The sequence below is a fragment of the Eleutherodactylus coqui genome, chromosome 7 (genome assembly GCF_035609145.1).
Source record: "Eleutherodactylus coqui strain aEleCoq1 chromosome 7, aEleCoq1.hap1, whole genome shotgun sequence".
Taxonomy (NCBI): Eukaryota; Metazoa; Chordata; class Amphibia; order Anura; family Eleutherodactylidae; genus Eleutherodactylus; species Eleutherodactylus coqui.
In genome coordinates, this window is record NC_089843.1 from 196070888 (window position 1) to 196097007 (window position 26120).

At 41.6% G+C, this 26120-nt stretch overlaps 1 protein-coding gene across 1 annotated transcript; it reads left to right on the top strand.

The window, feature by feature from the left end:
- The first annotated feature begins 121 nt into the window (after nucleotides 1-121).
- Nucleotides 122-22454, top strand: LOC136573648 (very low-density lipoprotein receptor-like). The gene is made up of 21 exons (XM_066574911.1): nucleotides 122-193; nucleotides 278-397; nucleotides 1423-1599; nucleotides 1874-2089; nucleotides 3061-3296; nucleotides 4613-4742; nucleotides 5470-5645; nucleotides 6942-7128; nucleotides 9640-9858; nucleotides 9959-10142; nucleotides 10674-10875; nucleotides 11667-11831; nucleotides 13080-13280; nucleotides 14240-14783; nucleotides 16454-16582; nucleotides 17843-17950; nucleotides 18821-19054; nucleotides 19526-19952; nucleotides 21248-21389; nucleotides 21746-21771; nucleotides 22397-22454. Exons 1-20 carry the CDS (start codon nucleotides 124-126, stop codon nucleotides 21755-21757), a joined length of 3879 nt encoding a protein of 1292 aa, XP_066431008.1. The 5' UTR covers nucleotides 122-123; the 3' UTR covers nucleotides 21758-21771; nucleotides 22397-22454.
- The last annotated feature ends 3666 nt before the right edge of the window (nucleotides 22455-26120 follow it).

Consider the following 26120-nt stretch of genomic DNA (forward strand, 5'->3'; position numbering starts at 1 on the left):
GGCTTTGTTAAAGATAGACTTTTCCACTTGAAGGACAATTTCACAAGCACACTGATGGGATCCTTTGAGCCATATCTGATTTCTTATAATACTTCAGCTGTTGAAATATGGGACAAAAAAACTATGAAGATTGTTTCCACAGTTGAACTAAATGTTCTCCAACTTGTAATCCTAACGTCCAGTCATGTTAAAGGTACTTCAGTGTTTGGTTTTGAACATCCAGTGAAACTTATTTAATACTGATTTACTGCAAATAAGTTTTAATTGTAATTTTAAGGTAGTCACACGGTATGCAACTTGGACAATGGTGGCTGCATGCCAGAAGAGATCTGTGTGTCTGGCACCAAAGAGGTTATACACTGTCTATGCCCAGACGACCGGGCTAGCTGCTCTAATGGTAAGTTCTCAAGTCTCCCCGGCTACCCTTCTAGCAAGTGGCACAATCCTGAAAGGCATACAATATACTCACTTTGAAGTCATTTTATGTGAACAAGGAGTACCATGTATACTAAAGTCTGGGTACAGTAGCATAGATTCCAAAAGCATCACGATGTTCATCTGGTTTGTAGGCAACCCCACAGTTTGGCTTGAGGATGTTCAGGTGCTCAGGCTGACTGAGTCCAATAGCTTGAGTAGCAACAAAAGGAGAAAAGCTTACTCAAACATTTTATTACAAAAAAACAAATTAGAACTGATGGGTACCGTGTACACGCAGAGGCGCGTTTCATAAGACAGTGGCTGATCACTGCTTTTATGCAGGCTACACATGCCAGATATATGTTTAAGCAACAGACATGATCACACATGGAAGAACATATAGGAAACTAGACGTGGAACTGAAAGAAAATGCAATCGCCTCCTTGGCTGTCTTACACAGCCCACTTCTGTATACAAGTCCCAGACAATGTATTTCTGATCTACACAAATTAAGACTGTACTACTCAATAAAAAAATGCAGTAACTTTAGAAAGTAATATTACTGTTGGTACCCTCCATTTAAAAATAAAAAATCTGTTTGGGAAGAACTAAAGATGGATTAGTTCTCAAGAGCCAGAGTTCAACATCTCATCTGGGTTTGCTAGATCGAAAACTTTCTTTTTGCTTTCCTGAATTCTACCATGCTGTTTATCCAGTCTGTACAAAAGGTGAAGCATGAAAAGACCATTGGGTTCGATCAATGGAATTGTACACATAATGGGTCACACTAAAGGTGCAAATCTGAAATGATTGATCTATTTGGGGGGGGGAGTTTTCATGACAAATAGTTTTAACAGGAGTGGTTGTGTGTTGGTGGTTTTTAAATCCATATTTTGAGGGTATCTTAAGGAATGAGAAATCTAAAATGCTTTTATTTGCTGGACAAGATGGCTACAGTGTTTCCATATCAGTTTTTCTAGTTGTAACTGATAATGTACATGACAGGTACAGAAGGCTTGCCAGGAATCGCTTCTACTTCAGGGCCTTTATATTGTCCACGGGCCTTTCTTCCATGTCGGGATGGCAAAGAATGCGTGTCCTCAGATTTTATATGTGACGGGGAGAAGGATTGCTTGGATGGATCTGATGAGGAGAACTGCATAAACATCTGTAACAATGCAGGTAGGAAAAGCTTGCAAAAGGCTGATGCTAATGCATCCATGGACAGCTAAAGATGGAAGAGGTCTACCGTACTTTAAACTGGAACCAAATGGTTGGTTTATACAGGATATGTATCTGCTCTGCAGCATGCACATGCTCAGCTGTCGTCTGCATTAGTCTAAATACTCTATTCTTTCCCAAGACTCAGATTAGATTAAATTCTCTATCTGTACAACGACTGAATACTGTCTTGCATAGCATTTTCATTCCACTCCTTTTTTTTTTTTTTCTCAAGGAGTCTTTCGGTGCTTATCCGGTACAAAATGTATTGAGGATCGTTATCTGTGTGATGGCGTGCCCCAGTGCCCTGATCGCTCTGATGAGGAAAACTGCTGGCGCCCAACAGATAGCTGCGCCATCCGCTGTGATAGACGTTCTCGTTGCATTCCTCAGAGCTTCATATGTGACGGAAAACCAGACTGTTTTGATGAGGCAGATGAGCAAGGCTGTGGTAAGCAGTTATGGGAGAGTATTACATGGATTATGGAGGCAAAAATTGTATTCTAGAGTCTTCAAACTGTTTGAGTATTTGGTCCTGCTGATGCTGTTTGCAATATGTGGTGGTTGCACCACCATAGAACATCAATGTTGATAGTCTATAATGGGCATGGAATATGCCAACTGTTAAAGCTGGGTTGTGGGACTTGAGCTTGATGACCGATCCTAAGAATGGATCAATATTGATCAGTGGAGATCAGCTGCATATTACCCCCTTGCAATCAGCTGTTTGAAGAGACCATGACATTCAGATGCGTGCTGTGGCTTCTTTGCATACTGAGCAGTGCCCTACAGTCTGTAGCATCTGTCCCTAGTATAGTTGCTCACTCCCATGCACTTGAAGGGGACTGGGCTACTTGAGCCACAGTAATACTGAACAGGCTGTCGCTGGCCTAAGAGGCCGCAATGCTGAGTGCCAGTGTCTCTTCACAGCTGATTGGCTCCTGAGTGAAGGATCCCCCAGCGATCAGATATTAAGGACCCATCCTCAGGATAGGTCCTTAATATCTGAAGTCCCAGAAAAGCTCTGTAAGATGTAGCTAGCTCCACCTTATTGAAAGGGTTTGTGCAGATGAGAAATTGAATTTAAAAGTGTTCGCAACTTGTATATTAATGCACTTGGACAGTACATTGTGTTTCCTCCCGTGGATTGAAGGGCATAATTAACTGATTCAAATGCAAAAAATTACTTATGGGAGTGATTAGCAGGTAAGTGCAACCATATAGGCGTGTCACATACAATGGCACAGCATGCAAGTTAACATGTTCTAGTAGTGGCTGCAGGTTTCCAGAATGTTCTTTTAAATGCAGGTCAACATTCATTGTGTGGGGTGTTGTGTGTTTTTTCCATAGATGTAAGCCTAGAAGAAAGCTGCCCGTTACATTTAGTAAAAAAAATTAAATGACCACAAACTGTTCTTCCAGGGCCAAAGGAGTGCAGCAGTGGAAAGTTCCAATGTGCAAATGGTCAGTGTATTCCATATAGCATGCACTGTGATGGAGACAACGATTGTGACGATCACACAGATGAAGTCAACTGCACAATCTCTAAACCTGTGCACTGTCAGAGTGGGGAGTTCAGGTGCCAAAGTGGTGAATGTATCTTGGAAGAATGGAAGTGTGATGATTCCAAAGACTGTAGGGATGGAAGCGATGAAAAGGTAGGTTAGAGCATACAAACTGCTCAACTTGCATCCAAAAAGCTCAAGAACTGCTTGTTGGATGCAAGCTGTAGTTATATGGTGTTGCAGAATTAATACAGTAAAATGGGTTTACAATTCTCCTTCCACATGCAAATGTAAATCTGTGCAGGTTTGACAGCAGATGACAAACTGGCACTCATGGTTACAGTGGCTTCAGGTCTACATCGGAGGTTCTGGGAAGGGGAATTGCCATGCTGAACTGTGCCAAATGGACCCCTTTGACTATATAATGCTTACTGCGCAGCCTCCCGTCTCTTTAGCCAGAAGGTTCTGTATGCAGCGCTTTTTCTTTTTGTGCCAGACCTGCAGTGGGACTTCCGACTGAAGGTTCCAAGCAACATGTGAAATCACCCTTGTGCAGTAATTACACTGAAAACTTATTTGAAGGCCCCAGAGATCTCACAACCTATTCTGAACATGCTTTTAAAAAAAAAATCCATTCCAAATTTTTCATTCTTGCCCTCTCCAGACTTTAAGTGACAGTACAAAGTACTAATGGTGCCAAACAGCAAATTGTACTATACCAGCAACAGCAGGCTCCTTATTCCATTGGGCTCAGCCATAGGTGTTTCCTGCTTTAAGTCCTTGGCTAACTTGCTTAGAAACTCTCCATTCCTGTAAAGGTGTTTTCATTCTCATTATCACATTCCTACGTTTATTACATCTTATGCATAGTTTATATTGCAATAACGTGTTTAAGAGTACGCCCTACAGATACTTTAACATACATGCTATCTCACTCTCACCTCTGTCAGGTCACTTCAGTGTAAAAGTATGGTGATCCTCTGCTCATTAAGCCTATAGAAATTGCTTCAATGCTGCTTGTCAAAGACCTGATGCAAGGCCGCACAAAAGCTGGTCCTCGGGACCAGTGAAAATAAAGAATTGCTTCTGATTCTTGGAGTAACTTTGTTTGCAGAGCAACTTACCAGGGACAAAAGCTGATAACCATGGGGTGGGGGTTTCAGCTGCCAGAGGCCTAAGACTGATGTTGGTGACCAATTTGAGTTCATGCACGGTGTTTTGAGAGTTCTACGCAGAGACTAAGAAATGGGTTTTGTGACCCTATTCAGAAGCATGCCTAAGAGGGTTGGGATAGATGTTTAGGTCATGTATGTGACCTGTGTAAGGTGGGCCCACCACCAACCTTTGGGACCAGTTACTGACCCATTCCTGTCCTACACTACTAGCCCTAGCAATATGGATCATACAGGACATGACAGAATGTTATATAAAGTGTGTTTTTTTTTTTTGTGTTTCTCCTTTCTTTTTAGGACTGTAAACCAGAGAAGGTGTCTTGTGAAGAAACTCAATTGGCTTGTGCTAGTGAAGACCAATGTATCCCATCCTTCTGGAAATGTGATGGGAAGAGAGACTGTAAAGATGGCAGCGATGAAGTTGGATGTAACTATTTCTTTATTTTGCTTGGTTTGCTTTTTTAATGTTTAAGTTGATTGAAACAAGTTGTCCACACACCCCAAGAAGTCAGTGCTAAACATAGTTTTACAGACCTTTTTTAGATGTGGCATTATTAAACAAAAGGCAGAAGGGGGCTTGGGTTTCCGTGCCAAATCCTCAATGTTGGCAATGTCTGCAGATGTTATACATGTGAATGGTGTGTGACCATTCCAGGAGGAAGAAAACTGTGCATAAAGCTGCTAACTGCCACTGTACACACTAGCTAGGATGGAAAAGTCCAAATGGACAATGATGCCAACTGTTCCAAATGCCTATTTAAGGGGTTTTCAGAGTTTGCAAAAATCATTAATGTGTGACATTCCTAGTTTGTGTACAAGCCTCAAATGCTACACCTCTAAGGAAGGCCAAACGCTCTAGGAGCTGTTGATGGACTCCCCAATATATGGTGGTGGTCTTGTGCATATACACTATTGCCACTCCTTAGGACCCACTCTTTCCACCCAATTGCTGCTGCCACTGCCTCTACTTAGACTGCTCTGTAGCTTCTAAAACCCTCGGCCTTGTTGAAAGTACACTAAAAACAACCTTTTAAATGAGATGAAGTAAAGTGTTCATTTCGTGCCTTTCCTTACAACTTGTAATCTGTTTCTCTGAACACTGCTACGTGGACATCTAGCACTAACATTAGCAATGCTCTTTTCAAACTCTCCAGGTAAACCCAAAAACTGCACCGATAACCTGTACCAGTGTGAGAATCTTGACTGTATTCCTACTGATGTGGTTTGTGATGGGAAATCTGACTGCTCAGACGGCTCAGATGAAGGAGGGAAGTGTGACGTACCATGTGAAGGTTGTACCCATGCCTGCTCTAGAACGCCACTTGGCCCAGTAAGTGCATCTGCCAGAAAGGAGAACCCTTCCCCTTTCCCAACACACTTACTTCCCCCTCTCCTGACAACTTTAAAATTTCATTAGAGAAGCAGCAACTTTTAGTCGGGAATTAACCATGGTAGAAGTAACAAACCAAGCAGTTGCCATTACCGTTCAAAAGGCTAATATTGAGGTGGTCCTTTATCGGGTTAAAGACACTGTGTGCCATAAATACAATATACAGTGCTTGGCTCTGGGCTTTAACCCCCACGCCCTAGTAAAAAAAAAACAGAACAGGATTAAAGTTCCTTTTCCTGTAATCAGGTCTTCACATTTTGGTGACATCTGAGGACCCACAGAAGGCAGCTTTTTATTTTTTTTTTCTGCTGTCTTCTCTTTTGTGGACTACATTGTAAATAAAGTGAGTACCACTTATTGTTCAACCTGGTGATCACATGATCACCTAGTGCCTATTGGCATGGCAGAGCTGCTGGGTCTTGGCAGACCTAGATCTGCTCTGCTAGACTACTGTTAATAGGGGGGCTTTTATTTTTTTATTATTTTTAAATTTCCCTCCCTCCCCCGTCGCTGGGGCTCCTATGGATACCTTGGTTACAGTGGAAGAGTTTAAAATTGAATGTTTTCCAAAGTCTTGTACTGTCATGGAACATGGATGTTAAACTATCAATAAATAAAGCCTTAAGGTCTAACTCTGCATGTGGTAGCTCGCAGCGGAATCCAAGCATACCCTTATTTTGTCTTTATAATCTGTACTGTGGATGGTCTACATGACTCGCCATTGGACATGTGCAGTACAGTGTTTTGTTTTTTGTTTTTTTTAAACACGCCTTTTCCCTCATCTAGCAGAAGGGCTGCAGGTCAGACTACTTCCATTGACTTAAATGGAAGCTGTCTGTGTGGCATCTACAAAAAAGAAAGCATGCTGTTTTTCTGTGAGCAGAAAAGCGCAGTTGCTGCCTGCTTGTGGGAGCGGACCTGTGGATGCTCTATTGGTTTGAATTTGTGCAGAGTGCCGCACACGTCCATGAGACTATTGTGGATTCTGCAATTCAAACTCGTTCGTGTGCAGGCAGCCTTAATGTCTCGCGTTTTTTTTTTTTTCAGCTACCAACCTTTTTTTTTTTTTTTGTTTTTTTTTTTTTCCTCAGGCCTTAAAACCGTCACATGGGTAAAATCCCTGATGTTTGGTCCTTAGCAATCCCTCCAGTAGTCTTGAAAATGTAAATTTTATTTTCTTGCCACATTGCACGAATTGTGAAATGTGTTTTCAAACTGAATATTTTACTCTTTCAGAAGTGTATGTGTGATAAAGGCTGGAAGTTAAGTGCCAACAAGAGACTTTGCATCGACATAAATGAGTGCAAAGAACTTGATCCCTCACCATGCAGCCAGTCTTGCATAAACCTCAATGGCACATTCAACTGCACTTGTCATCCAGGTTACCTACTACAGCCAGATGGTCGCCAATGTAAAGTTGCAGGTAAGCTAGCTAGACTTGCCATATCAGTTTAGCCTGTAGTGGGCTCTTTGTAAGAACTGAATTGGGTTCTCTTGAGTACAAAAAACTGCACATTTCCATTTAATTCTTGGTCAAATGTGTTGGCTTGGACATGTCAGACACTCCATAGGAACTGACTATAGAAAGACCTGCTTGATCACTTTCCATTTATCCCACTGTTGTAATGTCCTCATGACCTGCAGATACCTGCCCCCTGGGATTCTTAGCTGGATTATAATGTTGGCTTCCAGATTGTTCAAGCATATTGGTTATTTTGCTTTTACTACCCTTTTAAAGAAGGCAAATCTGCATTTGAGATAGTCTGGCTGTAGACCATCCCTTACCATCTTAACCAGTAATTGCCACTTGTTCCAAATGCAAATTGATCAGATACTCATTTTTTGATTGGAAAATTTGAGCAACTTGTTTTTGCATCCAGAACAGATTCAGTAGCAACAGTCCTGTGAGTTATGTACATCTTCTGCCTTTCTTGATATGTTTGGTTGCATGACTTGAGATTTCTCATTGAAGCTATGTATACATGCAACACTTGTACCACAATGTAATCCTCCTAACAGTTTGTTTAGAGTTTAACTTGAGAGGAATAAAAACCATTGTTCTCACTAGTCCCATAATGAACAACTCCCTGCTGCTTTGTGTGGCATTAATTCCCTTGGCTCTTTCTGGAGAGTCCATTGAGTCCCCTTAGATCTATGCAAGTTCTAAGTGTTTCTCTGCTCTTTGCTTTTATGGACCATGAGGCCCTCAGACCAAAAAACTATCCTCCTGGCCTGGAGAAACCAAGATCTACTAATGCAGTGTGGCAGACACTACACCTGCTTTAAATGGGCAGTGCAGTTCACATGGGCAGTGAGCGCCTTGGGCCAGAGAAGGTTGTGCTCTCTGCCAACGTGTGGTGTGTTTTTTTTTTTTTGTTTTTTTTTTCATGGTGATGCAATTTTTTATTAAATGCAATCATGTCCCCTTAAGGGCCCCTGTCAAATGCAGTCTGCTGGAAAAGCTGACACTTCCAGCAGGTCCTAAAGGCTTACAGATGTTTGCATGATGGGAGTTCTAGTTCCCTAAGGAGAGATGACAGGGATTTGATAGCAAAAAACATAACCAAAAACACTGATACCTAATAGAGGGGGCATTTAATATTTTCACTAATATACCTATTGCCTGGCCTCTGATTAGGACTCTTTTAATAGCCTGCTGCATGGCTCTTAACTTGGACTAGTAGTGCAGCGTCTGAGAAGCAAGCCCCAGCTTAGGAGACAGTAGAGCCACTGTGACAACTGAACCCCCACTCTCTCACCCAGAGGGTAACCAGGGACACATCCAAGGGGCTGAGGGCAGGCTATTAAAAAGGGGGGTTAACCTTGTGTGGCTTAACTTGGTAGTGTCTCATGTGGTGCCACCGTTCCGTCCTCCAGTGACTTTTCTATGTCGGAGTTAAAGTCCACACACGGTTGTAGTTTAAAGGCAGAACTCTTGGTAAAGCTGTTTACTTGAACACAACTTAAAATAGTCCAACACAGTCCACATTTGATATCCATTGGCAGGGTATTCAGTGTAGGGGAACACTGGGTGTGACAGGGAGGACAGTGACTTGAACAGGCCAAGTTATCTGTATCTCTGGTCCCAGACAGTCATGCAAACACTCACCGACTCTCTACCGGTACACTCGGAGAATTTAGGAACACACCCAGCACTGCAGTGGGAACTCTCACTACTTATGGATTCCTGCTCTCTCAATCTTCCAGAAGGGGAAAAATAAGGGGTCCAAACCACCCATTTGCTATACTCTCAGCCTCTTACATCTTCACCACACACAGACTGAAGGTATCTGTGTGCAGCCTGGCTCCTCTCCGACTCAACCAACAGACCCTCAGCCAAGCTAATACCAGAAGACCATGCTCATGCACCTTGCATCCACACATAAAACAAGGTCACATGACTTACAAAAATACTTTTGCAGACCTAACCCAGACTGTAACGCATTCAGCACTGCAGCTATGCAATACGCATCATATTCACTCACATGGAACACATTGACAATGCACACACAAGACTACATAGACCATTCAGAAACCTCTAGAAGCTTCAACACTAACTTTTGTACACTACAGCTGCCCTATTGGCATATGGGCTCACACAGCATGTAGCTGCAAGATGACAGGTGGGTTCAAGTAAATGCTCCCCAGGGAGGAAAGGTACTGGCCAGCGTGTCGCTGCTCCTAGATATCTTGCCAATCTGCATCTATATAATAAATCTGCCAAATTGATATGGACATAGACTTGCTGAGACTTATCACCTGTACAGCTATGCAATCTTGTGGACTACAGAAATTCCTCAGCAGAAATGTTTTGCCCATTTGTGCAGACTTCTCCTCTGATTTCTGTATTGCACTCTTTTTTTTAATTTCCTAAATGTGATTTTGTTAGATGGACTCAAGGTAAAGCACAAGTAGTAACTGTGGTTCTTTTTAGGTAAAGAACCCGTCTTGCTGGTAGCAATCCAATTTGATCTTGTATTATACAAGTTGCGGACCTTGGATGAGGAGATCCTTATGTCCACAGATAAAAGATCAATGATCTTTTCTGTGGATTATGACCTAATGGAGCAGAAAGTCTTCTGGGTGGACCTTAATGCAGAGAGCATAAAGTGGATAACCATGGACACAAAAACAAAAGGCACCCTAGTGAAAGGTAAGTATTTGATATGAATCTTTGTTACCATGTTTGCACTTTTAGAGGGAGGGGACAGCGTCAACATCTGCAAGAGTGGTCATTACTTTATTCTGCTCAGGAGTTAAGTCTGACTGCATAGCTGTTGACTGGGTTGGCCGCAACCTGTATTGGACAGACGGAATAGCTGGACAGATCCTTGCAACCGCTCTCAATGCGTCTTGGAAGGGCTTTCCTGAATACACAGTTGTGCTGGATGAAAATATGGATCAACCACGTTCTTTGGTTTTGCAGCCACTTAGCGGGTGAGTTATACATGCCCAGCAGCATGAAGGTGACATCTGCCTGTTGTGAACTGATTAAAGACCTCAAATCTTGCTCTAAGGCAATGCCCACCACATCTGACTCATTCTATTGAGAATGCATGCGCTATTTAGCACTTTACATTGGTAAAAGTAACAAGGAAAGCCAGGCTTGCATCAAGTGTGCACTTTAATGTCTTCTCCAGTTTGTACTAATGTCATGTAAGGCATATTTCTATGCACCAACAAGCTACAATCTTGGCCATGGTGCATAGCCAGGGCACCAAAATTGAAATAAATTAATAAATTATAATAGATTTGTATAAAGTGTTCCAGTACTTACACTTGGTCAAAAAAAAAAATACTACAAAATCCCTTGGCATTCCAATCCAGGCCATAAGAACAGGCCTACTACCCACTAAATGTATTATAATGGTATTTAATGTGATAAAGAACTGGCCAACGTATTGAGATTTTGCTGTACTTCTCTGTGGCTTACGGAGAAAAACTTGTCACACTTACTTGTATCTGCAGACTAATGTACTGGTGTGAAATTGGAGCCAAGCCACAAATTGAGAGTGCTGGTATGGATGGCAGTCGCAGAAGAGTCTTAATTGCAGAACAACTTGGTTGGCCAACTGGATTAGCACTCGATCTGTTAAGTTGGAGAATTTATTGGTGTGATGATAAACTTCACTCGATTGGTTCAGCACGTTTGGATGGAACAGATATTAAGGTAGCTACTGTTTAACTTATTTAATATGTATGGCCAAGCTTTGTTCTACTGACAGCAGTCAAGTATGAAAGATTCAATACCCACTGGCTCTCCTAATATATTTCAGTAGATATTTCCACCACCTCAAGTAGCCTGTCTGATCCTTTGCTCTTCAGATATGCAAAGATCCAACATAACCTGAGCCATGCCAACAAGATTCCGAAGGACTGTTGGGCCATGTCATTCATATCATTGCAAAGGGTGGGGAAAAAAGTTAAACATCACTGCCAGCAGCTATAGTTATCTAGAAGAACACACAAATCTACAAGGTCTGGTATAAATCCCACTTCCCAGCAGAATGCAGTCAGGCAAGCTGCTATATGGAGGAGCAGTGCAAGATGCTGAGCAGCCACCTACACACCTTCCATATATTTGTGTGTGTGTGTGTGTGTGTGTGTGTGTGTGTGTGTGTTGCACATAGATGAGGCATATAAAGGGTGCAAAGTCCCATGTAATACCTGTTGTACACCATGTAGGCTTATAAACTATTAACACCAAATACAATCCAGCCCGGCAGGATTGCCCTGCATCTCGGTGACTGACAGCCCAAGCTTCTCCAGCATCTAAAGCCTGACTGCTTACTGAAGAAAAGGGGGAGGGGGGAAAAGAAGGGGGTTATGGTCAATATTTTGTCCAAAATACAAAGGCTCACAAGCCCATGTCAATTCATGTTTACATTAGACTTTCAATCTGCATGGCCCGCTTTTACTCTTGAACTAATGGGAAAGCCTTTGGTTGTTCTCCCTGATCAGGTGCTTCAACTACAAACCATTCAAAGTCCCTTCAGCTTGACCGTGTTTGAGGACGAGATCTACTGGTCTGAAATGAAGGCAAGGACTGTGCAAAAAATAAATAAGGCTACTGGTAAAAACTTCTCTGTTCTAATAAAGCGGCATGGACAGCCATATGGACTTAAGGTACTTGACAAGGTCACCTGCGTGTGTGTATACAGTAGATGTCGATACTGTGTTAAGATGCATTCTACAGACAATCCCATCTCATTTGAGTCTTGATGGCAAGTAACCACCATACATGTGTGAACACTTGGTTACTGCTTTGCAGTGTTGGACTGTTCCTTGGCCCTATATACATAACATGTGCACATTAACTTAAACTTTATAAAGTTTAACACTGCACACCGGACCTATCCTGAAAATGATAACCCCATTTGGAGCCAATCTTCTGCTGGTCTCTGGGGTCCATTTATAACTTTAGTTTTGGCCCATCAACGAATGCTCTGGTGCTCTATTGGGTCAGTTTAACCCTGTATAGTGTTGGAAGAAGACTTCTTCTCTAGCTTCAGATTCATTCTACAACCATTGCTATGTAGTGAAGGGTAGAACCCTCCTTTTACCTGTCAACTAGACTGTACTTTGGGATCTCAACCGCTTCTGTCAGTTGTGGACAACTTGATATGATTGAGGGACTGCTTTAGAACAAAACTTTATGGTACTGTGCACTCGAACCAAACATCCCTTCTGATACTAAAAAATGTGAAGCCTTTTTTGCTGGCTTATCCACAAAGCAGCCTATGGCTTCCATTCAATGAGGCACAGAAAATGGCAGATGCATTTTGGAACCAAATCCAGAAGCATCCAACTGTCCTTATCCTACCATGAGATATAGATTTTATATATATTACTTTTTTTTTATGACTTTCCCTTTTTTAAAGCACTTGACATAGTAAAGGAAAAAAGCTTAAATGTTTAACAAACCTGAATTAATCAAAGCCAATGGAATAAAAAAATAAATAAAATCCTACGGTCTTGCAATTTTCTCAATGGCCACTAAATCTAATCTCCTCTGTCCTGAAGTTTTCGTCAGTCCTCTCAATTCTGCCTGCGATAACTAAAGGTGGCACTCTTAAGTGTTTGGCTACAATGACATATGCCATTCGCAATAGATGATGACCGCTCACCTCCTCCAAGTCAGAGCATGCCTAAAACTAGAAGTCAATGGGTCAGATCCTGTTCATTGTGGGAATGGCCTATGGCGCTGTTGTAAACCAGAGCTGCAGCAAATCTGATATAGTAGCCCCCAGTCATGTAGACAATGGAATCAGAAAAACTGAATATTTCACTAGTTTTAATTATTAAAACGTGTTTCATAGATATCAAAGTGTTTTATTTTTAAGGATTTCATATCCATTTTATTTTTTTCTTAAGGTGATGCACAAAGTTTTGCAGCCAACAACTGACAACCCCTGTGTAAAACTGACTTGTTCTCACATGTGCCTGATTAGTCCTGGATTGAATGCAAGCTGCTGGTGTCCTGTGGGACTTCTGCTCTCAAGTAACTTGTCTGCTTGTGTTCCACTTAAAGACTTGGCATTTCTTCTAATTGCATTGTCCTCATCAGTCCATCAGGTATTCTAGCTAGAAGTTAATGTAATCTTGTACACGTTAAAATTTTAATCTTTCAGCCAATGCATTTATAGAGGAGTGCGGGGGTAATACTGGCGAGACCTGGTAGATCAGTCATGCTAGTACTCAGACCGTCAAAATGTGTCATTTGAACTTTTGCTGTGTAGCCAGCTTTTACCCCTGTTCCTCAAAAAATGACCAGGTCTTATATTTTGCTCCAAAAAGATTTTTTTTCTTTTACATGTATAGCTGCCTGGACGCTGTTTTAAATTGACTTATTAACTGTAAGGCTAATGTTTGGAGTTTAGATTTCAAAAATCCTTCCCCCCCCCCCCCCCTGGATTTGTGCTAGGGCTTATTTTCAGGGTATATATTAGGTTTCAATAAAACATAAATTTTAATGAATTGTGTGGGATTTTCCTCTTCTAGCTAAAGTTAATTGGTCTCTGCACTTTAGTTACAGTATCATATTAATACAAGCTGTCTCGAAGCGGACATCACTTGCCTTAAATGATGGGAAAACCTGCATCTGCCCTCCACTAGGGGGGTCTTTCTTCTTTCCAGTTTCTATCAACTGTATTAAGTGAAGCCTTTCTAGTGTCGGGGTGTTGCCTTCTGTTACCCATAGAAGCCTATGGAGAGGAAGCTGCCCGACACAGATTTCTCACAAAAACGGAGCTAATTTATAGGCATAAAACAGGTTTGCTACAGGCATGTATGATAAATTTAGTGGTTTATTGGTAAGGATGGCCCTTTGACTTGGCCATAGGGTATATAGTAGCCAGACCAACCAACCTATATCACCCCATCGTATCAGTTGACTTAAGTCTAGGATTCATTGTGCCTAATGATATTTAGTCTAGTAGGTTCTGACTATTAAAAAAAGTTTTGAGAAAACTTACCACAATAGCCAGGTAACTCCTAATGTAAACCTTCCTTAACTTATTATTCTGTGCACTCAGGTGGATCTGGGAAAACATAACCTCATAGACCAGAAGACTCCTACAAGGCATCAAATTGTAAATCTGATTGATGTTAAGCAGATCTCTTCTATTGACTACTTCATACAAGATCGCTCCATTATTTTTGTTGTAAAACATGGTGGCTATTTAGCATCAACAAAGGTTAAAGATTTGGCGTCTAAAGACTGGAAAAAAGTTGTCGATGTTGATGACAGTGTCACATGTATTGCTGTGGACTGGGTAACTGGAAATATCTTCTGGATTAGCACATCTAAACCATCCATTCAAGTAGCCACATCAAATGGCTTGTATAAAGCTGTAGTGTTGGATCAGGACTTGTATACGCCATCTTGCCTGGCGCTTGATCCATCCACTGGCCTAATGTGCTATTTTGATGCAGGACTCGAAAGTAAAAAGTACAGCCTAAAGATAGAATGTGCGAATATGGATGGAACTAACCGGAAGGTATTGTGGAGAAGGAGCAGAACTGTGGTAGGTCTGACATTCGCAGACTCTGGAACCAGGCTTTATTGGGCTGATAAAGGTAAATGTACAGTCTCTTATATTTTTATATTCTACTCAAATCATGGCTGTATTTTGGGAGAAAAAATGTTAAATTCCTCTTCCACCTGCAAAGATTTACATAACCTTTTGCTGATGCCAAGAATTGCTTTAACCCTTAATTATATGCACAATTCCTGCTAAAAGATTAATTATGGGTTGATGCATATCACTTATGCACAAATCTATGTAAAATTCTGTGTCTTATCTTAAACTGTTGCTAAACACCCAAAACCACAAAGTGACAACCAAACATTGCATGTAAATTGTAGTGTGTAGAGGTGTAACTTTCCTCCCCTCTAGGCAGACAAGCCATGTAAATCAACCCAACATGTAGCCCCTCGCCTGCCCTATCCGTTTGTGTCATTCCCATCACTTTTGTGAATTTCCCAGATTTTCACAAATTAAAACCTTAGCGAGCATCAGCGATATACAAAAATGCTCGAGTCGCCCATTGATTTTAATGGGGTTCGTTACTCGAAACGAACCCTCGAGCATCGCAGGAAGTTCGACTCGTAACGAGCACTCGAGCATTTTGGTGCTCACTCATCTCGTTGTTTTCTTTCTTATGTATATTGTATTCTGTAATTTTAATTTACTTGTGTATGTAATGATGTTTTTACTATCTTACTATCTATGCCCCACAATGACATCATATAAGACCTCTGGGGAACATTCAGGTTTTTGGTTTTTTTGACACTTTCCCACCATAGGAGCCCCAGTTACAGGGGAAAACAACCCTCTGTAGTGACATTAACCACTGGCAGAGCTGATAAGGGTCTAGTATGACCCTCCAGCTCAGCAACAGTGACCGCTAGGGTTCCCTGTTACAAACAGCTGATAACCCGTCCTGCCTCTGCAATCAATTTGGCTTTCGGCGGGGTCTTAAGCCCAGGACCAGCCACCATATATTTAGTGATATGAGTGATTAGAAAAAGGAATGGGGAGAAGTATTTGCCCATCTAAAGGGAAGTGTTGGTGGTAACGTGAACAAAAGTCCCATATAGTCACACCTCCAGTATCCTTCTCTTCACCTGTATGTGAATCTTTAACTTGTTCTGGGGTGAGGGGACAGGTTATGCCAGAATCTCCCAGCTGCATGCAGAATGACAGCTCTATCCCTACTTGTGTATGGGGAGAGAGCTGTTGATGTGCATGCAGCTGGTGGAGAGGCCAGTAACTTTAAAGGTAACTTTAATTTATATATAATTTTTATATATTTTTCTTCTACGGTTTCAGTATAAAACTCCCATGGGCATCCCTGTTCCAGCTTCATGGTGCGTGTGGTTCAGGTAGCATGAACCAGATAGCATTAACAGGGATTCTGCTAAGACACTAGTATAATAAGACCAAGATCATTGCCCTAGGTGCAATACAGCCTGAGAGCTGCAGTTATCAGTCTCCCACATCAACCACCTCTCGGGCTGTATTGTGGCTAGCACCACAACTCAAAATCGCCTTCCCTACTAAGGCTGAAGTTTTTGGTTTCCCTATATAGGCTGAGATACAGCCATTAGTAGGAGGAAGCTTCTTACATTTTGGCTACTAAAATTCCACACTGCAAGGAGGTAGATTATTGGCAAGGAAAAGGCTGAAGGTGATTACATAACCTACTGTTGTAAAGTAAATTAACTTGATGCTGACTTGTTGCAGGATCTGGTACTATTGAATCAATTAAGGTGGATGGATCAAGTTACAAGCTGGTCCAAAGTGGGCTGCATAGTGTGAATATGTTCACAATTGGGGATGGTCTACTATTCTGGACAACTTCTGATGATAAAGGTATGTTCAATTACAGAGTCCAAAATTGTATGTACTGTTTAACTGAGTTGACCTTTCACATTGCCTTGGCTATACTTGAACAGTTTTACCACTCTGACTTATGGGAAACCCACCCTCCTCAAAGTTTCAACTAGTATTGCAGAGCTTTATTACCTCAGACCCAAACTCCTCTAAAATTGGTCCAGGATGGTAGTTAACTTGTATCTAAATGCTGCAGAATAAGCTGGTGCTATACAAATTATTTAGTATTTCTCCAGCACAAATGAGGAGGATGGACCAATACTGCTGCAGCGCCACCTATTGGATGGCAGCAAACATGCAGATTAATGTGTTACCCTTTAAACAGGTCTTCATAACAATGATTGTATGGATTCTAGCTTGGTTTTCGATTCCCGGACAGCTGTTTCAGGGTTTTTGCTTCATCAGTGTAGTAGGATCCTGGCTTGGATAGACCTGTATAAAAGGATCAGACATTGTTTTGCAGGAATGCTAGCATCCAATAGGTGGCGCTGCTGAGGTATTCTATCTTCCTTATTTGAATACATTTCCCAGAACAGCATGCATGACCTTATAACCCTCCTCACTCACCTAGGTGCTCTCCTTAAGGAGATGCTACCCCAGTCTAGCACAAAAAACTGTTTCGGGGGAAGGATCAAAGTAGTATTTATCCTTGGCTCAGGTTTCCAGAACTACCTACCAATTCGCTAGGCAAATGGATGGTTTGTGAATGAGCACTAAATGGAATGGGGGTGGGGGGACCAAGTTTATTTTGCAATTTTCCTCCCTACTTTAGGCATTTGAGGTGAAATCTGTTCTCTCAAGAAACTAAAAATGATCCTAGAGCTTGAATGCCCGTTCAGTCTAGTGAGCAGCTATTGCAGGGTGAGGGGATCAAGCCACTGCCAGATGTCCCTTGATTATAACAAAGCGCATGTTCAAGTCCACCTCTTCCTACCATTTGATGTTGGAGGAAGGTTGGGATACCCCATACACATTATGTGCCACAGTACCTTCACCAACATCTACACTGAATGGCTAATATACATCTCCTGATCTGGACAAAAGGGAGCCAAACCTGCTGCCAGCATTATTCCAAAGTAATGCAATATATATACTGGTTAATTCTCTGACCCATGGCATGTTCAGTTTCTTCAGGGCTACAATGCAATTTCCTGGACTTGTAGGATGTTTCTTGCTTATTTGATATTAATGTTACCAGTCACATGTATAGTCTCCATTACTATCCTACTCCTTCTTTAGGTGCTGGACGTGTGTGGTTTAGTAAAACTGGCACAAATGAAAATAAATATTTTGACATGAACCAAAAGGTGGTGGATCTGAAAGTATATAGCAGACCAGCTCAGCAAGGTAAGGTTTCTGATATTCTGTTTACTACAAGTTGTCTTGACCATAGTGTTGAGGATATGTGACACTGACTTGTGTAACATCCTGCTATCTTTTCTGACATCTGTATATTAATAGGCTCCATGAGGGAGATGGGAATAGGGCCCTATAAGTCTTAGTAGTTCAGATACCCCTGGACATCTGTGCAAACATTACTCCAAAATCATCACATCCCAGCTTGTGGAGCCAAGAAGCATTTTGGCTCATGAACTTCAGTTTGAAGGGCAATATAGGTCAGAAGGCTCAAAGCAAGACCCGATCTAAAACCTCGTTCAATCACTATAGGGTATCATTGGGGCTGATTTCATAGATTGAGTTATGTGTTTAGATCCCTGGGTGACTCCTTTTTTGTGATAGCAGCGCTTTGTCCTTACTTCAACTCCATAACTTGGCAGTCCTTTATCTGGTAGACCAGTAACGGCCAATGACCCTTTTATGACCTAGCCAGTGTCCTTTAAAATTTCATCTGTCCTGATGCTGCTTTATTCACTCCATACAAGATTTGTGGTGCAGCAACCATGTTTCAACCCACGTAGGGGTCTTTCAAGTCTACTACCAAGGCAGCAACTTTAATTTTTTGCTGCTATGCTACGCAAAGATGCCCTGTCTACACAACCTGTAGCCCCCTCCCATATCTTAGACACTGACATTTGATGCCATGTTGCATACAGCTACACACACTGATAAACGTCTGGGTAATGGAGTAAAACGGACCATGGTACAGTGATGCATTATTAATGGACTTGCCTGAAATTTCACAACTTCAAGTGTTTGACCTTTTGAATTTGCAGTGATCACTTACACAAAATTTTACTTCTATTATGTCTTTAATAGCCAATAATGGATGCTCTTCCAAAAATGGTGGATGTGATCAACTCTGTCTTCCAAACCATGAAGGTCGCACGTGCCGTTGTTCACCTGCCTATCAATTGGTGGATGCAACAATGTGTCTCGAGCCTAAATGCCATAAAGATGATTTGCGCTGCAAAGATGGATTAAAGTGTGTCCCGAAGAGCAAGATATGTGACAAGCACATGGACTGCCTGGATGGTTCTGATGAGAGAAACTGTAAGTGATTTAATTTTAGATGGGTATTTCCCCTCTGAGCATAGGAAAATGTCCAATACCACTCAGTGCATAATCTCCCTAGTGGTGGGACAAGAAAAAGCAGGGCTTTCGGAAGTGGTATAAATTTTTTTTTTAATTTTTGTGTAGTATCTAGCAGTCCAAATCCCATTTATTTGGATTCTCTTCTGAAATTTCTCCAGCAAATCCACAGCACTTCTGTGCAACTTTTTTTTTTTGGCGGGGTGGACCTGCTAAGAACTTCAACAATAAAAATAAATACATAAAAACCTGCTCCCCTGAAAAGTCTTGTCTGCTTGTGGATCACTTCCTGGCATGGAGCAATAATGGGATCCATGTGAGCTAGTGGTCAGGTGTCATCGAAAGGTGAACACAGTATTTTGCCACTGCTTCAACATTGATCATTGGATAATTATAAAAGGTTAAATATCCCATATTTAATTTAATTTTCAGGTTTGTTTGAAAAAGGTTTAAAGTCAGTCACTTCACCAGCAAATTATAGAATGCCCACCAAAGTTATGGCTCACCCAAGACTTCATAAAGGAACTGTAGGAACGTTGAAGACAAAACCCCCAACTTCAAAAAGTAACCTGTTCTCTGAGTTTGAAGAGGAAGATAACCTTCTGGAAAATGAAGACTTTGGCAGAAATATGGAGTCTAGGCCGTGTAACAGCGAGACTTGTAACATGAGGGGAGAGTGTATAGTCGATGCTGGAGTAATCAAATGCAGCTGTTATCCGGACTACAGTGGAGAATTTTGTGAAAAGTGGGTGAAACCCCTCGCTGTGCCGCTCACCATTGGTACAATTGCAGTTCTACTTGTGTTTGCATTTGTGGCAGGAATCTTTGTCTATTTGACCCGAAGAGGAGCCTTACAGAGGTTGGTATCTAACAAAACTTGATAAACTGATGTTTCCATTACTTTTCATAAAGACAAAAATATTTTATCGCTGCACAATATGTTGTGGGAAGAATGGGTGGGTGGGGGGATTATGGAATAGCACTTTGTAGAGCTACCCCACAGTAGATTAGTACAATGGTGTAGCTTTCACTGGCGTTTGCCTCAAGTGATTTCAGCTAGTAAGTTACACTTTGTAAAAGTTTATACAGTTTAAAAAAAGTCACTGCCTTCCAAGGACCGTAGCTTTTTATTTCTCCGTTGACTGAACTCTGTGGGGGCTTGTTTTTTGTAGGATGACATTTTTAACAATTGGATAGATTAAAACTAAATATCTTGTTTTTTGCTTTTTGCTCTTTCCTAAATTTGCCTCTAGAAGAAAAAAATCTGCAATTCTGGCATGTTTTTTAGCAGCATTTACTGTGCAGTACAAATCTTAATTCTGAAGGCCAGTAAGATTGTCAATACCAAATTTATGTTTTGGGGGGTCTTAAACTTTTTCCGTGTATCTTTAATAGCGCCATCGGTTGATCCATGCGATGCTTTAATTGCTTTCTAGTCTTTAGACCTCAAAACCCTACCTTTCTCAATTTCCTTCCCCCCCCCCCCCCCCCCCCCCCCCCCTCACTAGCTAAACTCATGCTATGACTATTGTAGGCCTGGAGAATTCCCCCTATTAGGTCTATGCTGCCATTCCTACACAGCAGCTACTAGATGTATATTTAGAACAGTGTAAAGGGCTTGCACCCCTCAGCCAGGCACCATGACACCTTCAAACTCCTCAGCAGGGCTGTGGAATCAAACCATCAATATCAGTTTGGCTGAGGGTCACACTTATCCGAGAGCACCCCTTTAGGCATTTTGCAACACTATTAATGTTACGGTTTTAACCCTACTATTAACGCTTTTAGTGGCACGCCCAGAAAATCTCCTGGACTTGCTGCACTGACCATGCAGTTAAATCCTGGAAAATTTCCGTGGACAGCTCTAGTGCTGAAATGTGCAGAGCACTGAGCTGTCATCTGAAATCTTCCAAGGTTTTTAATGCATATTCAGTGCAGCAAGCCCTGGAGATTTCACTGCCATAATACCAACTGTCAAAGTAGCACAGTAACTTCAAATACTTGCGAGATTAAATTGAATTGTTAGTTCAGTTAAAAAGAGGAACCTGCCCTGTGCCCATGGTAATAAACCTGCTGCTGAAAGGGTTAACAGAACAGTGCTACAGACTCTCAAACTCATTTGTATATATCCTGCCCCTCCAATCGTATACATAGGACCTCCAGCTCGGCTTCTTCACGAATTCTGACCACCAGGCAAGATACTAAGGACATGGAGCCGCTAGATGTCCAAGACAAGGAGTCTTCTGAGACCTTCCTGAATGATGCATTTGATGCTGCGAACACCGCTACAGAGCAGGTACTGGCCGCTCTGTTCCCATTTATTTAAAGGGCATGACCTAAAGATCAACTTGTTGGTTATAAAAGTTTAGTATGCTTGTATTTGATTTTCTAAAGCTTCTGTGTTGATTGCTCCTATATATTTGAGACCCCTTGGTATTTCTTTGAGCCATAACTTATTCTCTTGAGAAAATTATTTTAGCTTTTTTTTTTTTTTTTTTAGGTTTGTAAGCAGGTTTGTTAAACCCACACTTTGTCCCTGTAGGACTTGAGCCTGTGATTGTATGATCACTCCCTCCATTAATCCTTTAAATGTCCTCAATTAACTTGCTATATTCGGAAATGCACCTTATGTGTTTGATTTTGTTTGTTTAGGACCATGTCTGAGACAAGATGAGAAGGTATGGATGAAACTTCCCTTTTTTTTTGGGGGGGGGGGGGGGGGGTTTAGCCTTAAAGCTATGGAGATGGGAAGTACATGGTTTTTAGGCTTGTTTCACATGAGCATATGATAGATGCATTTATGCATTCATAACCTGGACAAACTTCAGACTGACTGTATAGCAAATCAGTACTTTGAAGCACAGATGAAGAGACCTGCAGTCTTAGTTACAAGTGTCCAATAGTTACTACAGTAGTAATGGCAAGTGATGCACACAGGTTCAAAACTGCATTAAAATCGCATATGGTTTTGCCACACTTTATGCCCCTGTAAGAGACTCTAACCTGAGATTGTATAGACCCGATTAGTTGGTAAATGAGGGAGGTAGGTAGGTAGGTAGGCTGCCTGTATGACTTGGACAACTGAGAGCTGCACAATCCAACTTGCACCCACTGCTGATGGTTGTAATTTCAATAGAACTGGGTATGAGTTGCTTTAAGTTAAGTGGCTAGAGGACAATGGTTTTACTAGTCAAACCTCATATTATGATCACAAGGAAACTATTTTTGTTCAGCTTCTGGCTCTTACTTGGTTGGAATGTTCGCTGTTCAATGTTTCACTAAATTTTAACTTTTCATCCACAGGAGTGAAATTCTACAAGCCTCAAACTAGAGAACACAAGAATATAAATAAACTTTTTGTATACTGACTTTCTAGACTGTTTCTTGCTGTCCCTCTTCTATTAGTCAGGTAGAACTAGACCTCATCTTTTCCACTGAGGGCCACATACAGCAATACACCTTTTTACCGACCTCCAATGGGCTTTAAACCTGCACATACATCTTATGGTGGTGGATTAGGGGTTAGAGCAATGCAACTACGAGATACCAATGCATTCCCATAGAAGCCGGAAGCCTGGCAGATGGCAGACATGATACCTTTAACTTGGCCTATTGGGCCTCACCTCCCACAGACTAATGGGCTGCTGTCATAGGCTTAGGATGGTACACTGCATTATTTATGTAGTATATTCTACTAGCACTTGAACCAGCACATAAAGTAATAACATCAAACCTCAAAAATACAAGTGTTTTTGTGACATGTGTTTCTTAACTATTTTTCCGCTTAAAAAAAAAAAAATTATAGCTGGAGATATACATTTGGCCACAAAACACCTATTAAATGTAAACCATAACCACCAAGATAATGTAATCCAAACGCAGTAATATCTCTGGAATTTAAAAAAAGTACATTAATTTATTTTGCATGGTGAAGGCCACATAAAAAATTCTGGCCTCTTTAACTTTCCCTAGCCTCCCAAAAACTATGATTAAAAAAAATAAATACAAAGCTCGCATGTACCTCCAATTGGTACCAATAAAAACTTCAATTCTTCCCACAAAAAACAAGCGCTCACCAAGCTCCACTGCCAGAAAAAAGATGCTCTGGGTCTTAAAGTATGGCTATGCTTTTTTTTTTTTTCTTTAAACTTGTTTTATTGTGCAAAAGGTATTGGAGAAATCAGCATGATTGCTAGGATACCAAGTTAATGTTTTTACTCGTACAAACAAAACCGAAATCGTTTCCTATTGTTTGGTTCAGACAGGAGCCCCCCCCCTAAATATATCTTGTATGCATGTAACGCATGTACCTTATTGGTGCCATTTACAATGTACAGCACATCCCATCCCCACTCAAAAATCCTCCTATGGCTATGTCAACTAGTTATGGCTCTTGCCATGTGACAATGAAAACTACTTGGTCCTAAATCCCTTTGACAAGATTGTGTGTACAAAGTTTGGTTGAGGGCCAGGGTGTGTAGGAACCCATGAGACGTTTTTACTCTTTACATATAAATGTCATATATAGTTTCCCCAAATAAGACCCTATCATAGATTTTTATTTTTAGGCTTGTGGTTGTGGTGGCTTGTGGTTGCCTAGCAGGCTCTGTTACAGGTCCTCTCGCTGGTCTCTGGAGCTTCAGCGTACTTGCTGGCAGTTCTCTGCCACAAACTGATTATGAATCCTGTAACTAGGAAGCAAAGGCCAACTCCTCCAGGAAGCGATTGGTTCTGATTGGTTCTCGAGCCCTGCTTTGCTTATCAATGCGGTGCTCAATGAACCAATGCAATAGCTGTGACCGGTTCTTGAGCGCTCCTCAGCCAAACAATGCAGCCCTCTATGAACCAATTGCAGCCATCGCATTGTGGAGGCTGGATTTATGAATTGTCCAATCAATGTAGTGGCTCGGCCAATTAATTAATCTTGCCTCTAATGCGATGCTGAGCAGTCAAAGAACCAATAACAGACATTGCATTGTGGAGTTGGGATTTATGAATCCAATAACCAAGAAGCTATTTTCTGCGGGCAGCAGAGGACTGCAACCAATTGCTCTGGAAACCATTGGAAGGACCTGCTAGGTAATGTATTGTGCTTTTTTTCTTTTTTGGGGTAGGGCTAATTCAATACACATGCATGTGTACCTTATTTTCTGGGTAGGTCCTATTTTTGGGGGAAACACTGTCACTGCCCCTAAAACTAGTGCTACATGGGCAGCACTCTCTGAAAGTAGTTGTAACAGATTGTGCCCCAGATGGTAATGCTGCATGACACAAATGCCATATTTAGCACCCAAAAGAGTAAGTGTCCCCCACATTTAATACTTTCCATAATGCATTGAAGTAAAAGAAAAACCTGAGTTCTCCATCCATGGTTGACAGTCTAGCACTCTGAGTGCTACATAATGAGCATGTAGGGATATGAGAATCTATCCTCCCCCTCTAACCACCTCCAGGATATCTAGAACATTGAATCATAAGCAGGCGGGACTCTTCAGCCACAGCCTTTTTATTGGACAGACTAGGAGGCCAACAACTTCCACCGTCCATCTCATTTTGATATGATAAAAAGCCTAAATCAATAAATAACCAAATTTTGTTTTAAAGTCTTCCAAAATAACCCATAGCAGGGGCCCTATAGCATTTGATAGATATAAATGTGTGTAATTGAAGCAATTAAGCTGATGTAAACTTCAAGTAATACAAACTAAATCCTAAACCAAAGGAAATGTCTGGTCTAACCTTGTATACTGTAAATGGAGAATGAGTGAGGTCTCAACCTAAAATTAACAGGACCGCTCTCCAGCATTTCTGAAGAGCTAGAGATGAGTAAAGAATTGTAGATGGAGAGTCATGGTTCTCCATTAATATACCCAAGTAGTATCAAATAGATGGCCAAATGGTTTATAATAGTGCAACGGCCGTGCCTAGCGCGCGGAAGTGAGGGAGACCATGAGGTTTGCAGAAGGGTTGTCGCAGGTGCCTCTGTGGTCCCTCCCGACAGTGGCACCAAAAGTGCTCTGCTTGGGTGTTGTGAAGCGACCCAGAGAACGTACCATGGTACTCCTAACTTGTCACACATGATGCCAGTACTCTAACTGGATCCTTGATGGAATGCTGAAGAAACAAATGTGACAAGTCCAGTAGCTTGTGGTAGTAATCTGGGCCTATGCAGATTCACTTAGCTGATATTTTGCAAAACAGGTGCATATACAATCTCCACAAAGGTACTTAAAATGGTACAAGATACAGCAGTATGCAGTGAATGGAACATGATGAATACAGCAATATTAACTTGACTAAGCACTGACCTCAACGCTCTTGTTTCCTTTTCTCTAAAACTGATCTTGTAAGACCATTTCCCCACTAGTTGCTAAATTCACTTATCCCTTCAGCTAAAACAAAGTGTAGATGGGTCACTCATTAGACTAGTCCTGGCTTTGATTTCACCGGGTAGTCTTAGATTCACTTTTGTAGAAGACCAACCTAGGAAATGAACCTTTCCAATCTGCTGCGGATCACCAAGGGGGTGGAATGAGATCTCACCTGGGAAAAACATGCTTATATTGCTTGCTTTCTCCTGTACAAGTTCCTCCTCCTTCTCTGACATGACCTTACAACCCCTCATCTCACTCCTGGCTGTAGTATCTCCCTAACTGCTCACTGTCTCCTCCTATCACCTTCTCTTTCCCACGCTTTCTCAACTTCCACCTTTCTGCATAGGGACTTGTGTTATTGCTTCCCTGCTCTTGGACTCGGCTTCACACTCACTGGTGCAAACAACCAACCAATAGGACACCAGCTCACGTCAGGGCTAAGCTCTACAGACAGCACCTTCTATGTCCAAGGACAGCTCATAAATGGGTGTGACAGGACAAGTGTTGCTGTGAGTGTTCTATAGGACCCGCTGGGCCACTACATTAGTCACTAAGGCTGTGAAATAGTCAGTGCCTGTGGCTTTATATAGTTTATTTTCCCATTCTACATCCTCACTAGAAATGATGGCGTTTAAGTAGACTTCAGCTGTTCA